This window comes from Zonotrichia albicollis, chromosome 18 (genome assembly GCF_047830755.1).
Source record: "Zonotrichia albicollis isolate bZonAlb1 chromosome 18, bZonAlb1.hap1, whole genome shotgun sequence".
NCBI classification, from domain to species: domain Eukaryota; kingdom Metazoa; phylum Chordata; class Aves; order Passeriformes; family Passerellidae; genus Zonotrichia; species Zonotrichia albicollis.
In genome coordinates this window covers 7,083,030-7,109,266 of record NC_133836.1, presented here as the reverse complement: position 1 = coordinate 7,109,266, position 26,237 = coordinate 7,083,030, and the positions used below count along the sequence as shown (strand labels likewise).

At 42.7% G+C, this 26,237-nt stretch overlaps 1 protein-coding gene across 5 annotated transcripts in view; it reads left to right on the top strand.

Annotated features, from left to right (window-relative positions):
• ZDHHC8 (zDHHC palmitoyltransferase 8) overlaps window positions 1–26,237 on the top strand; it is a 110,228-nt gene that overhangs the window by 57,798 nt on the left and 26,193 nt on the right. The window contains exon 2 of one of the 5 annotated variants that reach the window (XM_074554166.1): window positions 405–651. The exons of the other annotated variants lie outside the window; for them this stretch is intronic. Coding sequence (XP_074410267.1) covers window positions 650–651 — 2 coding nt within the window. The 5' untranslated portion in view covers window positions 405–649. The remainder of the gene's footprint in view (window positions 1–404; window positions 652–26,237) is intronic. 5 annotated transcript variants of the gene reach the window in all.

The window sequence follows — 26,237 nt, the reverse complement described above, 5'->3', positions numbered from 1 at the left end:
GAAAATTTTCTGGTCCTTTTTTTCTACCCAGTTCATGTAGAATGTGATAATTTATTCTTTTGTTTCCTTGGCTGAGGGGAATTCAGTGTGTATTTTTGCTTCACCCCACTAGTTTGAGTGATTCATCTTGCCTTCCAAAGTGATTACATGTCCATCAATCCAACCACAAACCCCTTTTTGAAAACTCCTTGCTGCTGTTATATGCACTGAATAAATCCCAGCCAGACTACCTCAAATATATGCTTCTGTGACAATAAAATGATTGCAGGGATTATAGCTCTCTGTTGCTGCAACTGAGAGCTATTTCAGCATTGAGCAAATAAACCAAACAACCTTCCCATTCCCCACCCCACTCTAAAACCACTGCAGAGTGTGTATAACCTGTATTTCATCTTTTTCTGCAGCATCCAGAGGAGTCTGTGGAAGCAGCTACCTGGAGCAGCCCTCTCACTGTTTTCCACCTGCAGCCTCATGAGCCTTGTCTCCAAATAGCTGCATTGGGCCTTTCTCCTGGCACTGAGTTGTTGTTAAACATTTTCCCATCTGGTTTTGGCTCCACAATGGATTTCTCCTGAACCCTGAAAGCAGTGAATTCTTTTGAATGGAAATGACCTGACTGAAGCAGAATGCAATTTGAAGAGTCTTGCACATGTTAGTGCTGTATCCTGGAAGCCTCCCCTCAGGATTAGTGGTTCCTCAAACTCTTCAGTGGCCAGGGCTGGCAGTGCTCTCCCAGGCACAGCCCCTCTCAGGTTGGCCTCCTTGGCTCTGATTTTGCCTCAGGTTATTTTCACTTCTCTTTCCTCAGAGCTGTCTTTCCTCATCAGCTCCTCTTCTTCCTCTTTTACTCATGGGTGTTGCTCTTCAAGAGCAAATTCTTATTAACTTAAATCATGGTTGCTTTGACTCCACCTTCTGCTCTTTGTATTTCAGTATTACATTTCACTTGTTATGGTTTATTTTTAATCAAACCATATCACATTTCTTTTTGGGGCCACAGAAGTGTGTTTGACATGTTTAAGTTGCCACTGTGAGGTTCTTCTCCAAACAGAATTCAAACCATTATGTTGCAATCTGTACCAGAGCTTTTCTAGCAGCTGTGTTTATACAGTTTCTAGTAAAATGGGTCCCTGATTAGGATTTTTGAATAGCTCATTCACTGTAAAAATGGTGTTTTGAACCAGCTAAAGCTATTTTAAAAATTGGGATAATATATGATTAAAAGTTTTGGTTTGAAGGAATCAATGGCAACACCCTGCCAAATTTTAGGCCCTAAACATCATCACCATTAGTATTGTAAAGATTAAGTTATTGGATTTTAACTGGGCAAGAAGTAGTTTTCTTTTGCTTGTTAAAAAAAAAATAACTGAAAACTATATTTGTCACAGATCAACAATTTTGGGGTGACTGAACATAACATTTTCAAAGTTTGGTACATTAGATGAAACTGAAGACAGGTTCTGTTTTTTTGGAATTGTCAAGCAACAGTGATTTTAGGGCAACCTGCTGTAGAATAGAAGCTGAACATGAGGCAGTTCTGGGGTTGCTCCACAGTTACCAAGACAAGCTGTCTGACAAACCAACCCCCATCCTCAGCTGAGTGGCACTGACACGGCACAGACTGTGTGTGTTGGGCAGGTGGGATTTCAGGAACCTGTCTGCCCCTTCTGTGCCAGGCAGCCTCCTCAGGAGGATGGAGGAGCAGTAGCTGCTGTGGCAGCAGCCGTGTTTTCTGCTGGGAACCTGCAGGCTCTTCCTGCCACTGGTGAGGCCGGGGGGAAGAGGTTCCTCATCTTTGCTGTCCCCCACGGTGGAGGTGGCAGCTGCCTTGCCACAGTCCTGCAGGTTTGGTTGCTTGTGCTCATGCTGCAGACACTGGTGCTGTACAAAACCAGTAAGTGCACATTAAGGCAGAAAAACACAAGTGCTGCTTCTGCTCCATTAAACTGGAGCTCAGGAATAAAGGACCAAAAGCTACTTCGACTGACAAACTCCATATTTAAATGTTTTTTAAATCATAAACTAAGAGCAGAGATTTATGAGTTTGTGTCATGATCCATAAATCTAAATCTTGTCCTTTGCCTCTAGACAAATGGCTTGTAGAGGAATTTGTAGTGGTTTGGATAAGTCTAGATTTCAGCAGTCAGCCCTCTTAAGTCAGACATATATGAAACATCTGTGATTGTTTGAGGAATTTGGCAGACAATCGTGTACTTAAATCACATTTTCCCCTTTGAAAGTTGGAAATGTCCATGTATGAATTAGACATACAAGCCACATAACTCTGCACTTGTGAATTAGACAAGGTATCAGCCTGCTGTTACCTTGCAAATCCTACTGCAAGATAAGAGCAAGTTGATACCTTGCTATAGTGAAAGAGGCCAGCTTAAAGTTCTTTAAACTGTGTACCTTTTTGTGCCCCAGAATAAAACCTAAGAGCTTTAAGGGAAGTTGCTGCTAAATGGCAGGCTACTTTAGTGTTCAGAATTTGCCAGTTAGCCAGAAGACTAAGACTGAAATCAAAAGGTTCTTTGAGTAAAATTATACAAACCCTCCTTTGCAGGCAGAGTTGCTGAGTTACGTACATAGCTGTCACATGCTGGGCCCCTGAGTACATTCACCATGCAGTTGTGCAGAGTCTGTCTAGAATCATCTCATCCTGTAATGAGATCATGTGAATTCAAAGCATATTAAACTTAATCCTAGTTTTCAGGATTATACCCTATAAATTTAAAATTGCAGAGTATAAAAACCATGTAATGTTCTTGATTGCTTACTATAAAAAATGGGGCCCAGCTCATTGTGAACCAGTTTTGGTTCTGCCACTGAAAGCAGAATTTGGTGAAGGGACTTCAGTGGCAAATTCAAGCTGATGTCTGCTGACCTTTGTCAAGCAGAACAAATGATTGCTCTGTTTGCTGGAATTGTATTAGTGCTGGATGCTTCTGGTACAGCCTGAGCAAACGAAGTTTTAAAGTCTGGCTGTCTATCAGCAAACTTTGCCTTTTGATTGAGTCTGTGCTGCAGCATGGACCCTCCAGGCAGGAATTGAGGCTCTGCTTTATTTGATGTCAGCTTCTTCAATAGTTCCAGAAAGTAATTTTGCTTGTAATAGAAATGCATGATGAAAACAGACATAATCTAAATAATGTGTTAAAATCAATTTCTGTGTGTCAGATTCCTGCATAGCAAATGTCCTTTGGTGCACACAGGAATTGCCTGAGCAACCCAAGGAAGAGGCTGTCACACACATGCAGGCTGCACCTCTGAGAACTCCAGCTCTGGAATGACAAAACAGAGCTATCATCTATTTAAGCTTAACCTAACTCTGTGGACACAGAGCCAAAACTAGGCAAGAGAACCCCCCAAAAAAGGGAAACCAAAATTTGTAGCTAGTCATTGAATAACCTCTAAGAGCTAAAGGCTACGTGATTCTGACTTGACCACTGAGATGCTGTAAATTTACTGTGGAATTCCCCTGGTAGCTTTGAGCTTGAGGATGTACGAGATTTCTTAGCAGCATTCATTGACCTGTCTTGTGTGATGGCAAGCCTTTCCATGTTCAGCTCCCTGCTTTATTCCAAGGACAAGCTTAGTAGTCCTTCTGAGGCAGAGGTTTTTAATGTGCCTGACTGAGCAGCATCACACTGGAAGGAAAGAAGGTGGAAGGATTGTCTTCCCCAAAGCCATTGCTGGAACAAAAATGACCCACACTGGCTTCAGTGGAAAACAGGCTTATTGTTTTCTTGCAGCTCTCTCTGCCACCTCCTTTACCCTTCTTTCCTTTCTGTCTTCTGTACTTTGGCCTCACTGTTCTCTCCTTTACATCTCTCCCCTTTTTGCTTACTGCTCCTTTACACACTTAATCCAAGGCAGTCAGTTCCAACTGGGGTTTTTGCTTTATTCCCTGGGAAACATCTATATCCTTTCTGTTCCCTTCCCAGGGGCTTCTTTTAATGCCAGCACTGGTGCATCTCAGCCAGCTGCAAACTTCCCTCTCCTCCAGCTGAGCAAGAAGTTGACAGCAGCAGACTGGGTGCCTGACTGGACTCAGCTGAGCATCTCCCTCTGGATATTCTGGGTGGCTGCTGCCACGCTCCCCACACCATGGCCCAGTTTCTCTCTCTCTGGTGGGGGTGGCAGGGAGGGTTGGCACAGAATGTGCAAACCAACCTGGCATCTTCCACAACTGTATTTTTTTCCCCCCTTGAAGAATATAGTTTTCCTTTTGACCTGTTTGGAAGGCTTTCTTGACATCTATGGGGTAATGCAGTGTAGTATTTCTCTTGGCAGCCTATCTGAATCATTTCAGGAGGTTGTGGCTGATTGGCAGCTGTCAGTCCCTGGCTGTGCATTGTCAGTGTTTTGCTTAGGGAGGCTGAATTGCCTGATACAGCTCTCTGGAATGTAGCAGGAGGCAGTGCAGCATTTTCATTTAATTGCTTGTGGAGATAGCTACAGGATTGCGGTGTCAGAAAATATTGCTAAATCTCTGGGGATTTCTTGGCATTTTGTTGCCACAATAAAGTCATAGTTGTCACAGTGGCTTAGTACAGCCACCAATATATGCACACTTATTTGTGCAGCCTGAAAATGTAGTGCAATAATAAAATACTCTATTTACATTTCTGCAACTTGCATTCATTTGAGTCTTCTAATGCTGCTTTTGTTATTCACTGTATTGTCTAAATGCATATTTCTTATATATGGAATTTATAAAGATGTTAAGAAGAGTTGTCAGTAAAGTCACATCTTGCAACCAGTCTTAAACATGATCCTACTTGTGGGTTTGTGCCTCTGCTGTTTTTATTACCTAAGCATTTCAGTTTTGGAAATCCATATTTATAAGGAATTTGTTCCACAGTAGAATTGCCATGGCATTGTTAATACCAAGATGACAAGTGGCCTGAAAATGAAGTGTTGAGCAAACACAAGCAGTTTTCACTTGAGCTCTTTTTGACTGTCCTGAAGCCCAGCCAGTCCGTGTTGTGGAGCATTTGCAGAGTAAGATTGATGTAGTGCAGAGCTGTGGCTGAGTTACAGGAATGCAGTTAGTTGAGACCAAAAATGAGGTTCCTGTGTCTCCAACTCTACCCTAGCCAGTCAAAAGTTTGCTTGCTTTGAGAATGTAAAGATATGTTTTTCTGTGTGTCATAGCTGAAACCTCCATGTTCAGGGTTATGTTCACTATATGTAAAATATTAGCCTGCAGGAGGCATAGATTTTTCCAAAAAATTATCTTAGTTGCACAGGTGTGAAAAACACGTGCTCTGTATGGTGTTTTTGAAGATCCCTATCTCACACTGTATTTGTGTCTGTTCCTCTTGTCTCCAGTGAAGTGTTTCACTTAAAGCATTATGGATAAATCAGAAGAGCACCCATCCTGTGAGCAGCATGGAGAATATTCCAATTATCTTCTTACCCAGCTCTGTGGGACTAAACCATGAACATCCCTTCCAGGTTGCTCAGTCATTCTGGCCCAAGCAGGACTGCTCACATGAGTAAAAAAATTCCATGTGATCTTGCAGTGCTGTTTAGCAGAGTCATGGGCCCACTGGTCATGGTAGGGTGTTATTGGAGGAACTTTCCTCATGCTTATCTGTGCTTTTACTCCCTCCATTTGTTCATTGCCTTGGTGCCTCTCACTTCTGGGTTTTTCTTTAGGAGGAGCTTTATGTCTCTGTTAGGATACATTTGTGAATTCGCTGCTTTTTCTCACAGAACTTAAACTGGAGAGAGATTTTGAGTATGTCTTACAGAACAGATGTGAAATCCAAGCTAATCAAACTAATCTGATAAAATAGGTTTTAGAATTAATCTAACATCAATCTGCTGCTCTGTAAAAAGCACACATCAGCAGTGCTTATTGTCTGTAGCCATAAGAGAGGGAGAAAAAAAAACCACATGCATTCAGCTACTGCAGCAGCAAAGACTTTCCTTAGAACAGTGAACATGATCATCACAGTGCAGTGTGTTAGCCTGAACTTGCTAATAAAGGTTTGTGCTCAGACCCAGCCTCTCTGAGAGAGACTGAGCTGAAAATCATCCCTGGAAACCTGGCAGATTTGTGAGTTGGGTGAGGAGGAGATAAAATATGATTTTCAGGCTGTAATGAAAGATGGCTTTGGAGGACATGTGCATGTGCAAGGAGCCTGAGGGAGGAAGTGGAAGATAGGAAATTCTGTGCCTCTGAACACTGACAAATCACCTGGCTGTGCTTAATGATCTGACAGCATCTTCTCACCAGCTGCATCAACATTTGGGCTATTCATCACCTTTATAGATTCACAGCATTAGGTAGCACAACTTTTCTATCAACACATGATTTTTCCTGGCTGGTGAGCTCCAGAAAAGCTTCTTACAGTTCCTTTGGTAGGGAAAGCACGCAAACAAGCAGGTAGTACTCCCTGTCAGATTATGGGATTTATGTCTCTGAACCATTTCTGTCTGCCACAGCCATTTCAAGTTTGAGACATTGATTCCAGAAACTGGTATTTTGCTATTCAACATCAAAGATTTGGTCAAAGTTTTCTTCTGATCGAATTATTTATGTCTTCATAAACTTGCCTCTCAGTAAGACTTCCCAGTGTCCCCTGTGATGAGTTTAGGAACGACTGAAGATCATAAAAAAAACAAATGGAGAGGTTTTCATAGAGACAGCATTCATTTGGGGAAGCAGTGGTATCTTTATCATTTATTACTGGGAAGCAACTTTGTCATCACATTTGGGAGACAGCTGTGTACAGCTGCTGGATGGAACTGGTTTTTGGAAAGCTGGTTTGTAAAAAGTGACATTCATCACAGTGACATTCATCACTGATCCACTGAAGGGCCTTGGTGCTGCCAAGACTAATGGGTACACTGTAACATCAGCAACCCCATTGAAATAAAAAATGAGAGGTCTTACAGTGTTTGGGGGTTGGATTTAATAACATTTTAAATGCTTTTGTGTGAAGGTGGTGTTGATGGTTCTGGTGGTGATGTTTTATTGGTCACTCACGTGATTTGCCCTAGATTGAAACACAGATCATAGAATTTGGGAAAGGTCTTCCAGCTCAAACAACAGACCCAGCCCCTGCTGTTTATAGTATGGAATTTCTGTCCTGTTTCTCTAGCACAGCAAAGGTGAGAAGCCAATCAGGACCATGTTATGATTTGACTGTGCTTATGAGCTCTTTTGTTTTCATTAGTTTTATTTGCATATCTGAATTTGCCTAAGCGAGACCTACTCAGCAGTGTTTAAATTAAACTTTAGCATTTGCCAGAATAAAAAGGAACATTGTACAACTGATGACAAAAACTACAGTTTATGCAAGTATCAAAGAGGACTTTGACATAACTAACACAGTACCCTATGCAAATATTCTTAGTTGAAAAGGAATTAATCCCTATCCAAAGGGCTAGCACAAATCTTTCAATGGCACATAAGCCTGCTTTTGAAAGAGCAGGTGCTTAGCAAGCCCTGAGGATTCTGATTTCCAAACTGTACACTGTATTGACACATGCAAATACCTTAAAAACAAATTTCCAAACTTTTTTCTCTTACAAATTTGCTATAAATTCTGTGTTTTGTGAATTTAGATGTAAGTTATATGGCATGCAGAAATTCTGCAAGAGCAGGATCGTGTCATTCTGGAACTGAGCAAAATCATCTTTTAGCTGGGGTCAGACCAAACTGTAATTAAGGATTGGCCAGGTCCATTTGCCAAGCTGCTCATTTTGATCATTCATAACAAGACACCCTTATTTTGTAAAAATCCTTTTGTTGGTGAAGACAGCAGGCAGGTTCTATTCTGTCCTCGAAGAAGGTGGCTTGGTGCCAGTGGCAGCAGCCAGCAATCCAAAGTGTTTTGTTTAATCACAAGATTAATTTTTCCTTTTATTGGCTTTTCCTTTCAATATCACCAAGCATGACATGTTGTAAAGCAGAAACAGTGGTTGAACAAGGGCTGGCGAGCATCTCTAAGCCCCCTGGCTATGTTGATAGCAAAGTGAACATTTGGCTTGGTGTGCAGCCATGAGAGACTCCCAAGAACCCAAACTGGGAGAACTCTGCTGTCGAGGCATGGGCTGTGTGCCTGCTGAGGAAGGAGGGAAGGGGAAGCAAGAGCTTTTCCTCCTTCCACACTTCAAACATCTGCAGTTTCAGTAGCACATCAGACACCTGAGTTTTTGTGCTGGAGATCCAGTCCATGGATGGTCTGTGGTTCCATTAGAATGTATTTGTTTTAGCCTTAGTGTGGCCATATGCAAGTTAACTTGTAAATGGAAATGGTCGAGGATCCAAATCAAGTAAAAGATTTGTACTCATCCCACTGAACATAAGGACTTGTGCCTTGCATTGAATCGTATAGGAAAAAAATTACATTTTTTCCCAGAAGGATGATGTTACATTCAAAACTTTTTTATCCTCAGAGTTTTCAGCAGTGACAGGATTAGCATCTCTGGTGTTCTGAGCCATCATGCAGAAATCTGATCATGGGTGAGAATGCTTATGGTGGAGAGGCTCTGTCTGTCTGCTTTTGTATCTGCAAACAACCATGGCTCTTCATCTTTATTCAGGAGACTCTGATGGTCTTGGAATGGAAAATTTAGCAGAGTTTGGTGTGAGTGCAGGAACGGATAACTGTTTGGCAGAGTTGTGAGCTTCCAGAAACCCTGCATTTTGGGACTTAATAAATATTTTAAAACTTACATGCTTCTGTCTTTGTACAGTCTGTATTATAACCTGTGAATGAATATTGTGTTCCCAGTGGTCAAAGACAGATGATAGAACTTTACTGAGTTTAGAGGAAGGTAAGTGTACCTTCAGGGTAGTGTTCCTTTCAATTAAGATTTCTTGTTTTGGATTTGACTTGCTTTACTGACATCTTCAGTATAATAGCCTGGATTTGCATGTACCTTTTCCAGCTAAATTTGATTTATTAGCTTTGCACAATCAAACAATAATGTTAATCTCCTGTATGAATAATACAGCTGCTAAAAGATCCGGGATCACTTCATGGTACAGGCAGATGCTGCTGGTAATTTGTCAAGGTCAGGCTCCCCTGAAAACAAAGGTTAAAAATTGCTGCCCTGACCTATGGTTGTTCCAAGTTCCTGTGCCTCAAGAGCTGCTCTTGTCAATTTTTTCTTCTGCTAGAGATCCTTCTGCAGTGAAACTGCTCTGTGATTGATAATCTTGCGAAAAGATTTCAGTAACTCTAAAGGAAAAATTTACAAATGTCACTTTTTTAAACAGACACCATGTGGCAGCTCTCAAGGAAGAGATCTAATTTTTTGTTTTGAGGATTAAACTTCTAAGCCCCAGTTTCCACTCTTTGCCTACTCTCTCAAGGAGCTGAGACTTGAGGGTGGGAGGATTATGTACTGTTATACATTTGTGTAAATATGAAACATTGACTGGAAATTGCAGGAGGAGACTGCAACCAAACAGCTGTCTTTGCAAATTTAATATTTATTGCAGAGTTAAACAAAATGCCTTATTGTTTAGAGCATTATTTGCCTTGGGCATTGGCTTAGGCAGACGCGTTGGCTGAAAAGAATTTCCTAACTCCCTTTTCCACACAACAGAAGATTAAGTAGATAATAGCAACAATTGGCTGTTTTGATCTGGCCTTGACATATGTTCCAAGCATCTACTTCATGATTCAACTACATTATTTTTCTCTTTCATGGCTGCAGCATTTTACTCCTACTTTACCATTGCTCCCACTTATGAGCCATCAGGGGCTTCTTTCTGGTCAGATGTAAACAATTATAAAAGATTCTTGATGCATAGTGTGTAAATTCTTTATGCACAGGGAGTATTCCTGACACATTATTAGTATGCACAGTTTAAGAAAAAGCTCAGTTGAATGAAACAAGTTCAAATCAAAAGTTAGAGGAATTGTTTGAGGAAAAAGGCCCAGAAGAGTTGTGATGTTACATGATGATGGTAATGAAAGTGGGAGACAATGAATGGCAGAATATTTTTGTGCAGAGCTTTCCCCTGAAGTTTCTCTGACTGTCCTCTTTCACCATCTCACCATGTGCTAGGAAGAGGCTTCTGATCAGCAATATAAGTGGGTCACAGAAGTTTCCTGCATCTTGCCAGGCCCCCAGGCAGCTGTATTCAAACCTTTTTCAAAATGCTTGCTTGGTTTCTGAACAGAATTTATCAGCTGGCAGGGAGCAGTGGTTTAACTAGTTCACTCCTTGATGCAAATGGAAGTTGTGGGCAAAGCTGTAGAAGTGCTGCTTTCCTTTCTGTGTGCTGCTCTGCAGGCAGGGCCAGCTGGTACAGCAGCATGTTGGTGACAGTGGTGGTGCCCATCTTCTCTGGAAGGCAAAGGTTTGAGGCTTCTGTCTGTCCTTTTGACAGACTCAAGGCTGGCTCCAGCTGGTGCTCAGCTCCAGCTGTGCTGGAAGGTATTTTTTTGATTCCTGTGCTTGTACTACAGTCCTGTTCCTGTCAGATCTTGGATCAGAAGGCAGGGATGCACTTACACCCAGGGAAAGTTGTCTTCCTGTGTGCTTAGGCACCATGTTTGAGGGGCCAGAGTTTGCAGCCACATTAAGACGGCATAACTGGAAGTATCTGAAAGTTGAGGGTGTATCTTTCCTTGACCCATTTTCCTCTCACACAGCTGTAGTGGCAGGAGATGAGGGAGCATTAAATGATTGTTATACCCACAGCTCTGTGTTTCTTTATGCTTATTTAGTTGCTGTGTCTGAGTCTCTGAGCAGTCTGCACACACTGCAGGCACTGCCCCTGTTTCAAACACCGATGTTTCAACACAGAGCACTCAGTGACCAAGAGTTAAGGTCAGTTTTGCAGAATCTGCCACAATGTGGAAGGTGCTGAGCAGCAAACTGGTAGAGTTGCTTCAGTTACTGAAAATAAGATACTTAAGCAAACTGACTAAATCGGCTTCTGCATCTGCATTGCAGATTTGCACTGACCTGGTAGATCGATGTTAGGCTTGGCTGTGCTAATACAATTTTTCTACCAGACTGCAGTTAATTACCCAATACTGGCTGGCAGCATCCACTTGTAAGGGTGTATCCACTCTGCAGAGATGGGATGCTTGAGGAGCAAAACATTTCAAGGTGACTCTCACAGCCTGGCCTCCACTTGTGAGTGTTACAGTACAGGAAAGTCCTGGAGACAACAACATTGATTGGCTAAAATTTATGGAAGCTGAAAATTGAGGGGCAGGTACAGTAACCAGTATTGTAGTGTTGGCTTTCACTGAGTATATAGAAAATGTCATCATAAAAGACAAAGGTAAAACATGTTTTTCCTATTCACTAGAGAAAGGACTTTGTGCCTACTGGAAAGTCCAGAAATTTCCAAAACCCAGAAGTTTCCAGAGAAATAATGAGCAAATTTATGTGTCCTTTGTGAAAACAGTTTTTGATCCAGGAGATGCTGTTCTTATTATGCCTGTTAGTCTTTGTGAACTTCTGTGAAGTCACACTGCAGTTAGACTAGGTGTCAAGCCAAACACAACTGTTTGTAATATTGTTTGCACACAAAGCAAGGTGTGGTGTTAGAAGTAGTTTTCAGCACAAAAGCAAATGACAAACAATAGATTTCATTAGTAGAAAAAAAATGAATTGGATTGGTTCAGCCAACAACTTTGCTAGTTATTAAAAAAAAATAGCCTGAACAAGTCCTGTCCTTTCTGATGGAGGTTATCCAACAAATATTTCACATTGTTATCAGTCTGCAAATCAACTTGACACAGTCATTGGTTCCTATAATTTGAGATCAGGTGGTAACTGCTGGATTTTAACTGGCTTAGGACCCACTAGCAGGGCCCCTTGGGACTGGCACTTTCTCCATTTGCCATGGCTGTGAGAGGCAGCTGCAGGTCATTTACTCTGCCTCCTGAGTCACACTCAGGGAACCCTTAATCCAAAACGAATGCTGGAAATCGGCCCCCGTGGACCTGGCAAAGTCATCCAAGCTGAAGACAGATGGGAAATTACAACAATTTGCAAGAGAGATGTTCCAGAGAGGTTCTGCTTTTCGTGCTTTGTGCTCCTGGCTTGGGGAGGGGGAGCTGGAGGTTTAACTCTCGTGCAGACACAGTGAGCCTGTGTGCAGACTGTTCTGGAGCATCCCAAGCTCCATGTGCTGTGTGTGCATCGTGGGGTGGTGGAAAAACAAGCCACGCATTCTCTAGCCTGTCACCACGGGCTTTCTTCCTGTTTGAAGGGCAATGAGCACTTCCAAGTTCTTTTCTTTGTCACTGGCTGTGCTGTTGTAAATGAGCAACACAAGGCTGTGTAATTTGAACAATTCAACGCCCGCGTGTTTGTGCAGGCGAGGGCTCGCAGTCCAACCAAACACGTAGGAAACAGAATCCTGGTAGAAAGGGAATCTGTTCTCCTTGGCTGCTCCTCCCCTCTGCCCAGGCAGCCCTTCTGCCAGAAGTGCACACCCAGGTTGGCTTTTCCAAAGGGCTTTGCTGGGATGGTTTAAGTTCTCAGTTAAACCATCACTGAGAGGCCCCTCAGTGTCTGGAGCACTGGCACAGGGGGCTCCTCTGCACGGCCTCTGCTTTTTCTACATCTATCAGGATGTTCTGAATTCACTTTAACCCCTTTTTTGTTTGGCTGGCAAAAATTGTGAATAACTGAAAACATTTCCAGTTCAAGGCAGAGTTCTGCTGTCTTGGCATCTGTTCCTATTCAGAATGAGGATACTTGCATTTTCTTGCTGGCTGTGTTTACTGTATCTTTAGCATAACCATATCATTCTCTCTAGCTGTTATGTTTTTCCAACATCCACAAAAAGTCTCTGGTTAAACTAAGCCATGGTTATGTGAATTTGAGAGAAACAAGGAATACCAAAGGAGCTGCTGCATAGCAGTTACTAAAGAAACAAGGCAGATGCATTTTCTCATTAGTTAGTTGTCTTAACTGCCTGCAGTTAAGACAGCTAACATGAAGCTTTTATTTTCTTTCTAATAGCCCTCTGAAGGAGGGCTGTGTTCTCTACAGCCTTTGCAAGCACAGAGTTTTGTAATTCAGAAATACTAACAATTCCTAAATAATTATTAATTCAGCAAAGCTGATTGCTTTTGTTTGTGGCAGGAAGGGATGCAGTCAAACCCCAACCTCCAGATGTCCCAGGGACTGTGGTTTGCCTTGAGCTGTCCTGGGGAGGGAGAAGAGAAAATATGATGCTTTAGAAGTTAAATACAGAGTTAAACTGCTGTATGGCAGTGCTCCATTTTGAGGGAAAAGACAAGATCCAAACAATCTTATGTTTAATTACAAAAAATCAAAGCAAAGCACCATGAAAAGCAAGCACATTTGTCAATGACTTGATAGATCTGGTATTGTAAAAAAAAATAAAACCTGCTGATATCTCTGTTTATTGTTGAACAGCAGATGTTGAAGAGCTGATAAAATGAGTGTGTCAGTCATGTCCAAGGAATAAACAATGTTAAAGGCTCTTTTCCTCTCTGTGGTGTGTGGAAGCAGGCCTGTAAGTGTGGCAGGATTAATATCACAAGCAAGAAGCTTTGGGAGGGCTGTTGTGCAGAAGATGAGGAAGAAGATGGGCCCTGCTCCTCATCTGCATCTCCATGCCCAACCTGCAGCAGTTTAATCTCTTGTTTAAGGATGTACCAGTCTCTTGCTGAGAGTCATTAATTTCAGCCATCCTTTAGTAAATCTCTGTCCCTAGTTGGTGAACTTCTCTTGGGACAGGCTATAATACCTTCCAGTTAATTTTTATTGACATATCTTTGTATTGTTTTAAATGGAAAACTTCCCAAAATTGCTGAAGTTAATGTTAAAAGTGAGGTGTTTCCAGAGGGAAAAAAACTGTGCTGAATTGTGGAATATATGAACAAACTGGTGAAAATAATATCCCCCCACCCAGGTCAGTCAAAATACCTGACAGCTTCTTCAGGTAAATAAACAAAAGCCTGTTTAAGTCCATTGGGTGGGTGAGAAAAATATTATCTGGATGAATCAAATGTGCATCCTGGAACTAAAACATAAAAAAGCCACTCTTCTGGCTCTGAAAAAGAAATTGCTTTTCATATTCACCAGAGGGTACTTCAGGGATTTAACTCCCCAGAACATGGTTCATTTCTACCTTGTACTTGACCTGTGGAACCAGGTGCACTGTACTACAATTTCAGAAATTACAAGTTTTCTTCAAAGTTTTCCTCAGAGTATGAATTTCAGCTCCGTGCTTGGGTTTTCTGATTACTTTGATTTTCTTTTTTTTTTTTTTATTTTGTCCCCATAGTCAAAGGAGATGATGGGGAAGTTTCATCTTAGCAAGCTTTGCTTATGTCTCTGTGGCTGTTCTCCTGTGATGTGCAGCTCCACACTTCCCCTACCCACTGTGGCAGACTCGTCTGCTTTTAAAGAGTGTAAAGGGCAGTGAGTTAAAGAAGTTCTCTAGTATAAGCCAAAACTAGTTTACTGATGGTTTATGAGTTTCACAAAATATTCAAGGAAGAAAGGACAGGAGGGATAAGAGATTCATTCAGAAAAACTGAACAGTAAATTATTTTCATTACACTGTGACAGCTGTTCAACAAGAAGTAAATGTTCATTTTTTTTCTGACAAGGAGAATGATGGTCTCTACCTTACAAATTAAATCAAGGGAAAAAATATTAATTAAGAACTTAACAAAGTTCAGGAGCAGCTGGTTATTTTAAAAGTACACATATTAATGCGAGCTATTGCCACTGGAAGCAAGGACAGAACTCCACAGATAAATCATCCCACAGTTCAGATCTGGAGCCAGACCTCTTGCTTGAAAATTTGGCCTGGAAGTTTCTCAACAGTTAAATCATAAGATGCTGGACACTCCTCATTCTGGTCCCAGCTGGGAATCTGGAAAGTGTAATGTTTAAGATGAATATTCACTTTGATTCTTGGAAATGGGAATGAGTTTCATCAAGAAATTGTTTTGTTTTTTATTTTTCTTTTATTTTCCATTCCCGAATTGGTTTGCCTATTGTATATCATTAGCAGATGGTGGCACATATGTCATTTCCATAATCTTCTATTTTGGTGCAGGAGCTGCTAATTGTCCCATTTTGACTTGGGAGTATTAAGGTTTGTTAAGGCATCTCAGGTAATTGTAATTAGCTTATGTTCCTGAATTATGGCCACAGAGTTCGAAGGGTTTTCGTTCATCACATCCAGTGCATAATTGTAGCTTTTCTGGTTACTCTGTGATTCTGCCAAAGAAATGCACCCCAAAATGACAAAACCCATGGGCTTTTAGTGAGCAGTGAGGGGTTAATAGGGAAAACAGCTACCCTGTGTCCACTGCACTGTGTGAGCAAATTTTCTTCTGCCTTTAAAAGTTCTGAGTTTGGGGATATAGTCAGTAATACAAAAGTAAAGTGGTGACACTTCCCCACCTTTGTGGCTGCTGGGGGGGATCCTTGCCTTGTGCACTTTGGAGTGGGATTGACAAGAAACAAATCTATATACCAGCCTGAATCCCATTTCCCTGTCTCTGTAATTAAAATGCTATCCCCTCATAGGATGTTTTCTAAGAAAGTAATTTTGTTTTCTGTCAACCTGAATTGAATACCTGTGCTCCAGCACAAATATTGGAAGACTGGCTTTATATTTTGTCTAAGCTGACAGAGACACTTAGACCTAAGGTGGTGATGCTGCTAGGTTTCATCATTTAAATAAAAAAAAAATGCTGTTAATGTGACAGTCACTGTGGTCTGTTTTAGGTTTTTATTGGTCCCCAAAAGCATTTTGGTTTTTGATGGGTTCTGTAATAAGATTTTCCCTGCAGGAGAAGCTGCCTGCAGAAGCCTGCCCTAATCCTGTTAGATGGTAAGCAGAGATGTTTCAGTCATTGATGTGCAGACAGGGGAGTCTTGGGACAGTGATTTAACAGTTTGAGAAGGCTGTGACTGTTCTCCCTTAGTTATTCTTCTTGGTGCCTGTTGAGAGAATGCTGGGGAAGAGCCTCTGCATGTGTCACCTTTGCCCTGAGCCTGGGACACCCGTGTGCAGCTCTGCCCATGGGCTCCCAGGCCCGTGGGGGCCCCTGGAAATGCCTTGGAGTGGCCACACAGCCAGATTAGAGCAGCAACTGCATCGTGCTGCTCTGCTGCAGGGGGACGTGTGGGACGGCTCAGTCATTTGATTTAGAACAGGACAAAGGGAGGGAGCGAAGATGAAACAGTGTCTGAAAGTCAAGGAGATCCAAGGAAAGGAGAATAGTTCCACAGAGGGAAGGAAAAGGCAGATTTCTAGTAGAGATGTTTAGAAAAAGGCTCCTTTCACTCTGCTGCTGCCTGGAGGTGTCCTTCCCAAAATTAGAAAGGGGAATGAAGATGATGTTGTTACAGGGGGAGGGTGGAGATACTGAGAACAAGCTGAGTTTGATGTGTTTCTTCATTTGATGAAAACAAATGGAGAAATGTGTTTGGTTTTGTAACATTTCCACCAGGTTAGACAGTGGGGTTGTGTTTTTGCACCCTTGGCTTGGTTTGAACTGCGTGTTTCCTTCACTTGCACTATAATCTTACACATTTGCTTGCAGGCTTGTGTGTCCCACTACCCTCTGCTGGAAGAAATGAGGATTTTTCAGCTCTGTCCTTGAGCCCCAAAAGAGTCCCAGACCTCCAGCAGAAATGGGCTGGGAAGCAGTTTGGGAGAACCCCAGTTCTGCCCTGCTGTTGCTGGCATCCACCCTGCAGGGAAAGATGTGGGGTATAAAAATGTGTTTGGTTTCAGGGCAGTGCATGGCCAGGAGAGGGGTGCACGTGGTGTCTCTGTAGCAGGGGCTGCATGGATGGTGTGTCCTGGTCTGTTATGTTACCTTGGCCACAAATGTTAAGTCTGTTCCAGTTTATGATTAAAGGTGTTGCCAAAATAGGCTGAATCACTGATGATTCTCCTCTGATGTCCAGTTTCAAAAGGTGACTGGGACCTTCAAGCTGATGCCTTAAGATTGGGTGAAACATCCCAAAGCAGGTGGCCACAGGGGCATGTTCTTCCCAAATGTAAAGTTTTATATGTTGAAACATGATGGTCTCTTATATTTTTCTTTTCTTAAATCAGCTAAAATAATTTTGATTTTTTCATTCCCTGTGTAAAATCTTAATATATTAAGGCTTATACTTGCTGTGCAAATGTTCTTTTTCAGTGTAGTGAGAATGAGGTATAAAAATGTCATGCTCCTAGTTCAGGTTTCCATAAAACCCCTTCAAGAGAATATTCCAGAGGGAAATTAAAGATGAGATTCTAAGAGAGACTTTTGTTTTATTATTATATATTTGCTCCAGTACTTGATATATGAGAATGTTTACGCTTTCTACCCTATCTTCTGTATCTATTTGCAATAGAGGTGCCTTTATCTCTCTGTTTTCTTCATCTCTTCTGTAAAATATGAAGTCCCTAATCATTTTGGTTCACACAGGGGAAGCCTGCAATAACTGCAGTAATTTTGCTGCTCCATGTGTCTGGAAATCTTGAAACAAGAGAGTTCAGATGGGAACTGGTTTTCTTTCCCCACATGGGCAAGCGACTGCATAGATGAGTGACCCTGTGCAGCAGCTCTGAAGCATGTTATTCAGGCCATGGACAGGTATTGTTTCCAGATTTCAAAGGCAATACAAGATCCAGACAGGCCTGCTAGAAACTCTGGTCTCAATTAGTTGTAAATTTCCTGAACAGCATTTTCCAGTCATGGAAGAAATTGAACTGTTACCACCCACCTGACAGGATTTTCCTGCCTCTCCTTTGTCCAAGTCTCTGTAGTGCCCCAGCCCTGCACAGAGCAGCTGGCAGATCTGTCAGAGCCAGCTGGGTTTGGGTACATTGGTGCATCAGTGCATTGGTGCCTTTGGTACATTGGTACATTTATTTGGTGCATTGATACATTGGTACCTTTGGTACATTTATTTGGTGCATTGGTACATTGGTACCCTTGGTACATTGGTACATTTATTTGGTGCATTGGTACCCTTGGTACCCTTGGTACATTGGTACATTTATTTGGTGCATTGGTACATTTATTTGGTACATTGGTACATTTGCCCTGCCAGACTCCTGGGTGCTGGGGACAGTGTCAGACTGCAGTGGATGGTCCATCCTGTCCCTCCAGGGCTGGTCATGCAACATCCCTGGCAGGGCCAGCTCTGCTGGTGTTCCTGCTTTTCTTCTTGTGCCCTGCATCTTTGAAAGCACATTGTGTTACCCTGTTCTGTGCTAATCCACCGAGGACACGATCACAGAGTTCAGAGCTCACACTGAATGCTTCTTCTGCATATTGGCTCATTGTTAATTTAAGTGGCACATACTTTAATCTAATAGATGCTGTCTTTTAGTTAGGTAATTGCTCCAGTAGCTGTAAAGGGATGGTGTCTTGTGAAGTTTAATTTCTTTCTACTGAGCTCATGTGGAAAAGGAATATCTAAAAAATCAAATTAACTTTTCAACAAGGGTAATATAGACTGCCTTTTCACTGAAGTCACCACCTCCCTCCTTATATCATAATATTTCTTGTTTCTCTCTCTCTCTCTCATCACCACATACTTAAAATGATCTGCCTTGTTTCCACTACCCCACTATCTCAGGAATTCAAACACTGAATGTGTACTAGAAGCTCTGTGGTTGGGGAATACAGTGAGCAAGTGTACAAATCCTTGAGTGCCAGTGGCTGGGGTCACCTCAATGTGTCTGAATTAGGGCTGCTGATGATTTAAACTTGTTTTAAAAAGCAACTCTGTAGCAGCAGCCCACCTTAGCTTTCCCCATTGCTGGGTTCATGTGTGTATTGACAGGGATGAAGACAACAGAGAAACAGGAGAACATCCTTCAGCCAGGGAGGAGCTATCCTGTGCCTTTTTTCCATCTGGGGATCTGGCAAATGCAACTCCATCAATCCAACAGATAAAACCTGTGTTACTGATTGCTAAGAGGTCTGGAAGGTCATGAGAGTCACTGGTGGTGACCAAATAAACCATGTTCTTCTTTACTCAGGGAAATGGGATCTGGAGGACTCAGGATGAGGGGCTGTCCTTTTTAGCACTGCTGTAGTCAGTGTGACATTCATTTCATAGCTCTGATGTTTACAAATTGGAAGCACAGGTCTGCATTCCACATGGTGTTTTCAAAAATGCTCAGAAAAGTCCCTGTCAGACACTGTGAGGTACCTTCTGCCCTCCCTGGACACTGGCCTGGACAGCTGCACTGTCATTATTGCTGAGGTGGTGCACAGGGGAGCAGTGCAGCCTCTTGCACTGAGAACCCTGCTGTGTTATGAATTACTGGTTCATACAGCATCTTTTGGAGATAATTCTCTGATTTCCCATTGAGCAAGGTTTCCATGGCTTGATGACTCGCTTGTGACCTTTGGAATGGGCTGGATGTCACTCAGCTGTTGCACTGCAGGGATGCCTGTGGCCTGCCCTATGCACACAGGACTGCACAGGAATGTTACTGAGTTCCTTCTTCTGCCAACCAAGTGGATTTAAAACTTCCAGTGTGACAGGGCAACTAGTGTCTCTCCTGCTGTGATTATTTTGCAGTTGTTGCCCTTCTCTTCTGTCCTGACCCAAACACCACCCATACACTCAGCTCTCTTACTGGCTGCTGGAAAAAGCAGAGTTCATTTCCACCTGCCCAGCATGGGATTAATAAAAGGTTGATGCATGTCTGAGAAGCCCTGGATTACACTTGTCCTTGCCTCTTCCAGCTTGTGTGGCATTTTAGGCTTTGCAAAGTCCAGGATGGAAAAAGCAAACAAAAGATGTTAGACTGGATTTGTGTGCTCACTCCATGTGCCTGCACCCACAATCTGCTCTGACTTGCCCAAGCACTGGCAATTGGCTCCTTTCCTGAGGCACCAGAGCATTCTCTGCTGCTTGGAGTGATGCTGCTCACAGCCCATTAGACACTTGAAGTGCCATGAAGACCTCCTGCCTCACTTTGCTATGAGCATCATCCTCTCCTCATACAAAAATGTTCCTGTGTGCTCTGAAATGCAGCCTGGCTGTGCCCAGGTCAGTGTGCAGTGCAAACCAAGAGCTGGGCATTCCAAGGGCTGCTGCACTATTACAGAATATTCCTTTACAGGTACATCAAAACCTCTGTCCTGGGCCTTCCTGTATGTCAGTAAGAGCAAAGTGACTCTGAGTAGGCCTGAACTCCTGCAGGACAGAGCACATCTCAGAGCAGGATTTTGCTGGGTTGCTGTCTGTTTGCAGGTGAGCCCAGCCCTGCCTGCCCAAGCCCTGCTCTGAGCAGTGTGAGAGCGGCTCCTGGCAGCAGCCAATGGCTTGGCTATAACTGGGGTGGCTCTTTCAGCTTCCTGGGCTCACTGAGTGTGCAGAGAGCATCTCTGCAAGGCCTGAGCCCTGAGCCCAGCCCAGGCCAGGCCTATCTGCTGGCTGTGCACACCGTGTGAAGTCACACAGCTCACACAGCACCTGCTGCCCACTGGCTGCAGGGTCAGCCTGTGCCTGGACAGCTTCTGAACATGAGGGTGGTGGGTGGGTTTGCACCTGTGGTGGTCTCACTCAGACTGGGTTGTTGGTATTCTTGTTCCTTCTCTGCGTTTCTCCCACGTTAGTTCACATGACAATACTGGCTTTTCTCAGATATTTGGAGACTGTTGAAAAAGGGAGGAAGGGAACATGATCCAGAGCTTTCAGGCAGCTTTGTGAAAAGGGCAGATTGTGTTTTCTTTGGGGGTGATGTATAGCCCGGATAAGATTTTTCACCAAGGACCATTACATCTCAAGTTGACTTTTTAATTGATTTAGCTCCTCTGATCTGTAAGTTGCCAGACATGAACCACTAGCCTTTGGATGGAGTCCAGAGTGTAGTGGAAAGTTCACTGAAACCCCATCAGCTCTTGTTAAACCTGAGTGAATTCCAGCCCAGCACATTTCTTGTGAATAATTAAACACAGTTAAGCAGGTGATGGATTTGAACCTCTATCTCTAGTGTTCATCTATATTTCAGTGAGCAAGGGACTCATGAAATTAATGAGGTTTTTGGTGGTGGGATTTGGGGTGATTTTTTGCCTCTTCTGCTGGATAATTTCATCTGAAGAATCAGGGTAGATGTTTTGGTAGGTCCTATTTATCACCAGCGTGAGCTGTTCTGTGTAGCAGTCAGCTCTCATAATTTACTGCTTTTCAGTAATAAATTTCCCAGTATTTACTTGTCCTTTTCCCATTTTTTGGTAACATTTGGATTTGTTATCCTTTACTTTGATATCACTTTCTGTCAGTACAACTGCCATACTCACAGAGAGTAGTGCTATGGCAACGATGTATTATCTGCAGTCTTGCCAATGAGTAAGATATGGTGCAGAAATTAGTTCACTTATCAAAATCTGATGTGCAGAGCTGAGCAAAGAACCTGACAGTCCAGAACCTCCTGCTATTTTCACAAGACCTGCTGTTCTGTTTCACATTGGCTATGACACTCACATAAATTCTCTTCTGACTGTTTCCAGTGATGCCTTGTTAAACCTACAGATGTCTCAGCACCTTGGAAAATATTTTTAGATGTACAATAATCTTCATGCTGTCTTTGATAGTGACAAAAAATGGAAAATGAGCGATTTTTTTTCTTCTGTTACTATTACAGAAAGGTACTTTTCTGTAATTTCAGGGTAGGAAAAAGCATATAAATAGAAAAATCTCGCCCAGACTGGGAAATGTGAGAAATATTTTAGATTAACACTGCTAAAGACTAAGGGATCTCTGCCCTTCTCTGCTCTGTGGTACAGACTGGGCCATGCACAGCCTTCAGGATGTCTTGCACCTTCTCTGTTCCACATACAAACTGGTGGAATGGTCTTTAAAGTGCAGTGTTTACATCCAACTCCAGATCCTTCAGTGTGGGTGTTAGAATCAGACAGTTGACAGCCCTTTATGTTCCAGCTGGTGCAGTGCTGCCTGAGGAGGACTTTTACCTCTGTGGACCTGTCCCTGCTCTGGTGGGTCCTCTCAGCCTTCCTGGCTCTTTTGCCTTACAGGACAGGGCAGATTTTGGACAGCCCAGATGTTGGTTCCAGCTCCTAGGGTTGATAATAGAAATGTTAAATCTTTGGTCTGATGATTAGGAATTGTTTATATGGATTTTACAGTCCAAATATGTTCTTAGCAGTCAGGGTTTGGCTAGAAGCTCTTGCAAAGGAGTCAGAGACAGGCTTCTACAGTCTGTGGACATTGTTTGAAAGTTTCCAGTGAAATTAATACTTGTTCTTAGTCAAATTATATTTGCTTGTTGACCCCTCTTATCTAATTAGTCCCTACTTTACTGAACTGCTTCTACTTGCATGCACTGAATCAGCTATTCCACATTACTCTTTTACCACTGTAATGGCAGAAGCACATTTGAGCTAAGAGATGCTTTCTTTTCCATGCTGTGACCCCATGCCTTGTGATTTGTGGAGAAATAAATAGTTTTGTTGTGCATCAGCCATCTCTGAGGCTGAGGGAAAGGATCTCAGATCAAATATTAAGTGCAGCTGAGCAGCCAATTAGGCAATCCTTGAGAGCCTTCTTGTTAGATGTGGATAAGTGTCCAAACTTGGATGGCCATCTCCTGAGGCTCCCACATCTCTGTGCACTGCACAAGCAGCTTCAGCAAAGGGCAGGACCTCCTGCCCCATGTCCTGCTCCTTGTCTCTGGCCTCCAGATGTGCTCACCTGCGCTTGTGGTGCTGCAGGCAGGTGTAAAATGAACCAGCCTTGTTTGCTGACTAAATCAGAGACCCATCCTCACACCATGCCCTGTTCAGGGGAGGCTGCTGGGTGCCCAGAGCTGCCTCCAGGGGCAGAAACACCACAGACACCAGCCTGGCCCTACAGAGGTGCTGTCAGACTCTCTGCCCTGCAGAGTGGTGATCTGGCAGGGGTTTGGTCTCATTTGCAGAATATGTAACTGGGGTGGCTGGGGGCAGTAGGTGGCTGTTGATGGCTTGTGGGGCAGTGTCAGAGCCAAGACTAGAACCTGGTTCTTGAAATTCCAGGCTCCATTTTCTGTGGCCTACTGTCTCTCTAACAATGTTTTAATGAAAAATGCAAAATATTAATTTAGAGCAGGATTCAAGAAAAATGTCCTGTTCAATTATTTAATCATAGGTGAACTATAATTGTGAGACACAAACATGTCTTGCTACAAAGCACCAGGCAAAAAAGCAGAAAGGATTATTTGTTGTTTAATTTAGCAGAGGAAGGCAGTTGATCATGCTAAGTCTATCTGACACCTAGCAAGTTGTGTGATCCTATTTGTTAATCTTTTTAACTTTCTGTTTTATTAGGATAGGGTTTCAAGAGCAAATAGGATAAATGAGATTAAATCTGTCGCCCTGAATTACTCTCTACTGAGTTATGAACAGAATCACTGTGTGTCAGAGAAGTATAATTATGAGGGAAATGCTGCCTGTGTAATTGTGTGCTTTGTTTGGGAAAATTTGAGATCTGTAATTATCCCCAGCGTGCCATGGTGCTGTGTGCTGGCTCTGAACCTCTGCAGTAAACAAAGAAAGGGAAGTTTCTCTTTGGAGCAGTCCTTGAGCAGTATGGCTGGTACCTGCAACATTACCCTGCAGGTCTTCTGGTTCAAGGGAGGGATCCAAATTAACTTGGATAGGACACACATTGAACAATTACTGTCTCAGAGAAAAATCTGGTGGTGCTCCATTAGGGGATTATACACTGGTCCTGGCTCTATGTAATTCTTGTAGCCCTATAAAAGTTGTGGTACCCTTCCTGATATATAATTCCACTATGAGATGATTTAAAGACACAAAACTGTAGCCTCTTGAAATTTGGGTTCACCAGCCAGAGAAGCTTTAAATCCTGTGTGCTGTTTGTCTGGATTCACAACAGCTTCTGTTAGGAAAAAGGAAAGGAGAAGTTCAGCTATAATTGTTCCTATATAATAGGCACAATTGGTGCTGGAAGTAGATCTCCTGGAGAGAGGATATGCACAAAGTAAAAAGAACTTGCTCCAGTTCCTGCTTCAACACTTGTGCAGCTTTCTTCTTGAGGCAGAGGGGCAGGAGCCAGGCTTTCACATGATGGGTTAGTGATAAAACAACCTGCTAGGCTCTGATTAGAATTTCTGTCATTTTGCCAAAAATCATATGTGCATTAGTGAGAGGCAGGGAGGCTGCATAATTTTGGTGAATCCTATTGGATTATTTTTTTTCAGACCTCTTTACAGTTATGAGCCAGGACTTGATCTCCACATCTGTTTTTATTGGCCAGTTAAGTTTACAAATGAGTCCCCTTTTGTCCCATCTAACTTTATGTAATCTGTGATGCTGCATAACAATTCTGGGAAGAAGAAATGGAAGGATTGTGAACTGACCTTGTGGCAAGTATGTGCAGTGACTCACTCTATTCTTTATTTCAACTTCCGTGAAGTCTTTTCAGATACACTGTTTACTCATTAAATGTGCTGTGCAGTTTATCTTATGGCTAAAATTCTTCCTAATATTTTGATATATTTGTTGGGAACATGACAAAATAAATCATAAAAGAGAATGTTAAAAAATGCTTGCATTAATGATCTGAGACAGTCTCTCTAATTATAATCTCATTCAGAGTAACTGGTTATCTGTAAGAAAGGGTTTCCTGTCCCTTGATTTGCCAACCTACGTGACTTTACTGCCAAGGACATCTCTCCTCCATGCTTGACAAGCAATGGGTAACTTCATAATCTTTCTCTGTGTAGGCAATTTCTTCATGGAAAGAAATTAAGTCAGTCATGCCCATTACTGAATCTAATTTTACTATAATTTAGAGGGAAGAACTCTTCCCTGAGTAGAATTGATTTTATAACCGCTTACTTCAGGACTTATTTTGCTTTCCTCCAGAGGATGTGGCAGAAACTGTTGTTAGTGGCAGGCCTGCAGTTTGCTTGGCAAGGTCACTGCAGCAGCAACCTTTCCTGGCAAGTGAGAAACTTGTGCCTTGCTTTGGTTTGCAGTCATCAGCAGCTGCTCTGAGGCAAACTGAGCAAGGCAGTGGGTCTGTATGAGCTCACTGCTTGTTGAAATTCCTTCTTTTGGGAAGCCTAAGGTTCCTAGGGTAGGTACCTCCTGGAGTCAAGCTGAATTTGGCTGTTTTTTCTCCTTCTCCCTTAGTCAGCCTGGAGGTTTGGCCCTGGCCACAGAGGTGTCTTGCTCATGGCTTTACAGTTCATTCACCCTGGGCAGGACTTGTGCATCTTCTCCTCACTCCAGGCTAGGCTGAGTGAAACACACACAAGGAAAGTCATTTTAAAAGCAGTTTGCAGCAGTGCTGTGGTAAAAGCCCAGCAGTGAAGAGGTAGGGAGTGCAAAACAATCTCTTTCTGCCTGCCCACAAAGAAACAGGAGAAGAAAACGTGGTGACTTCCTAACACTGGTCACAAGAGCAGGTTTGACAGTGTCCCTTCAAGGTCAGTAACACCATTCTCAGCTGTTCAAAGCAGCCTCTTGCTAGCAAACCCAGTGCAAATTCGTGGAAGAGGGCTGCTTGCTTGTTGTTTTCTCCTTGTTTGCCCAGGCTTCAGCCTGGCAGACAATCAGACCCAATTGTAGATGTAATGCAGGCAAAATACCAGAATACATGGGCCAGAGTGTGCTTTATGCTAATGGCAGCAGGCAGTGCTGAATGTCTGCCTGCTCAGCAGCCTTGGAAGGGTCCTTGGCTGTCAAGACAAGTGGAAATCTAAGGAGCAGCTCAGTAGGGGTCTTTTTTTCAGTTGCATACTTTGACCCACATTCTTCCTTATTTATATTTGCAAGTATCATGAGATTGATCAGATTTTTCTCCTCAGTGGCCCTGTAACACCAAACCTCCTCCTGCAGGAGAAATGCATTTGGTGGGGTGTTCAGAGGTTATGAATGGGCGAGTGAATGCACACTGCTTTTTATTTGGTGAAGCTGCCTGTAAGGCAGGCTCTTTTCTGCCTCATCATGCCCTTCTCTGCTGGTAGAAAGTGTTTTTTGCAGTTTGAACAATTTTCTTCTAATTAACAAGAATTTCCCCATCCTCTTTCCAAAGTGTCTTACTTGTTCTCCTTTACCCTTTATCTTCAGTTCCTCTCAGTTACACTCACTGGGTAAGCAACAAATCTTTCTGGTGCTTCTGAACATTGTTCACATGGCATATGCCATCTCGTTTCTTTTTGATATTGCATTTTCTGCTGACACCTGCAAAGCCGGGTCTAACAAAACTTTCCCCCAAGGAGAGGTTTTGTAGTGTTGGTTCTGAGTGTTAAA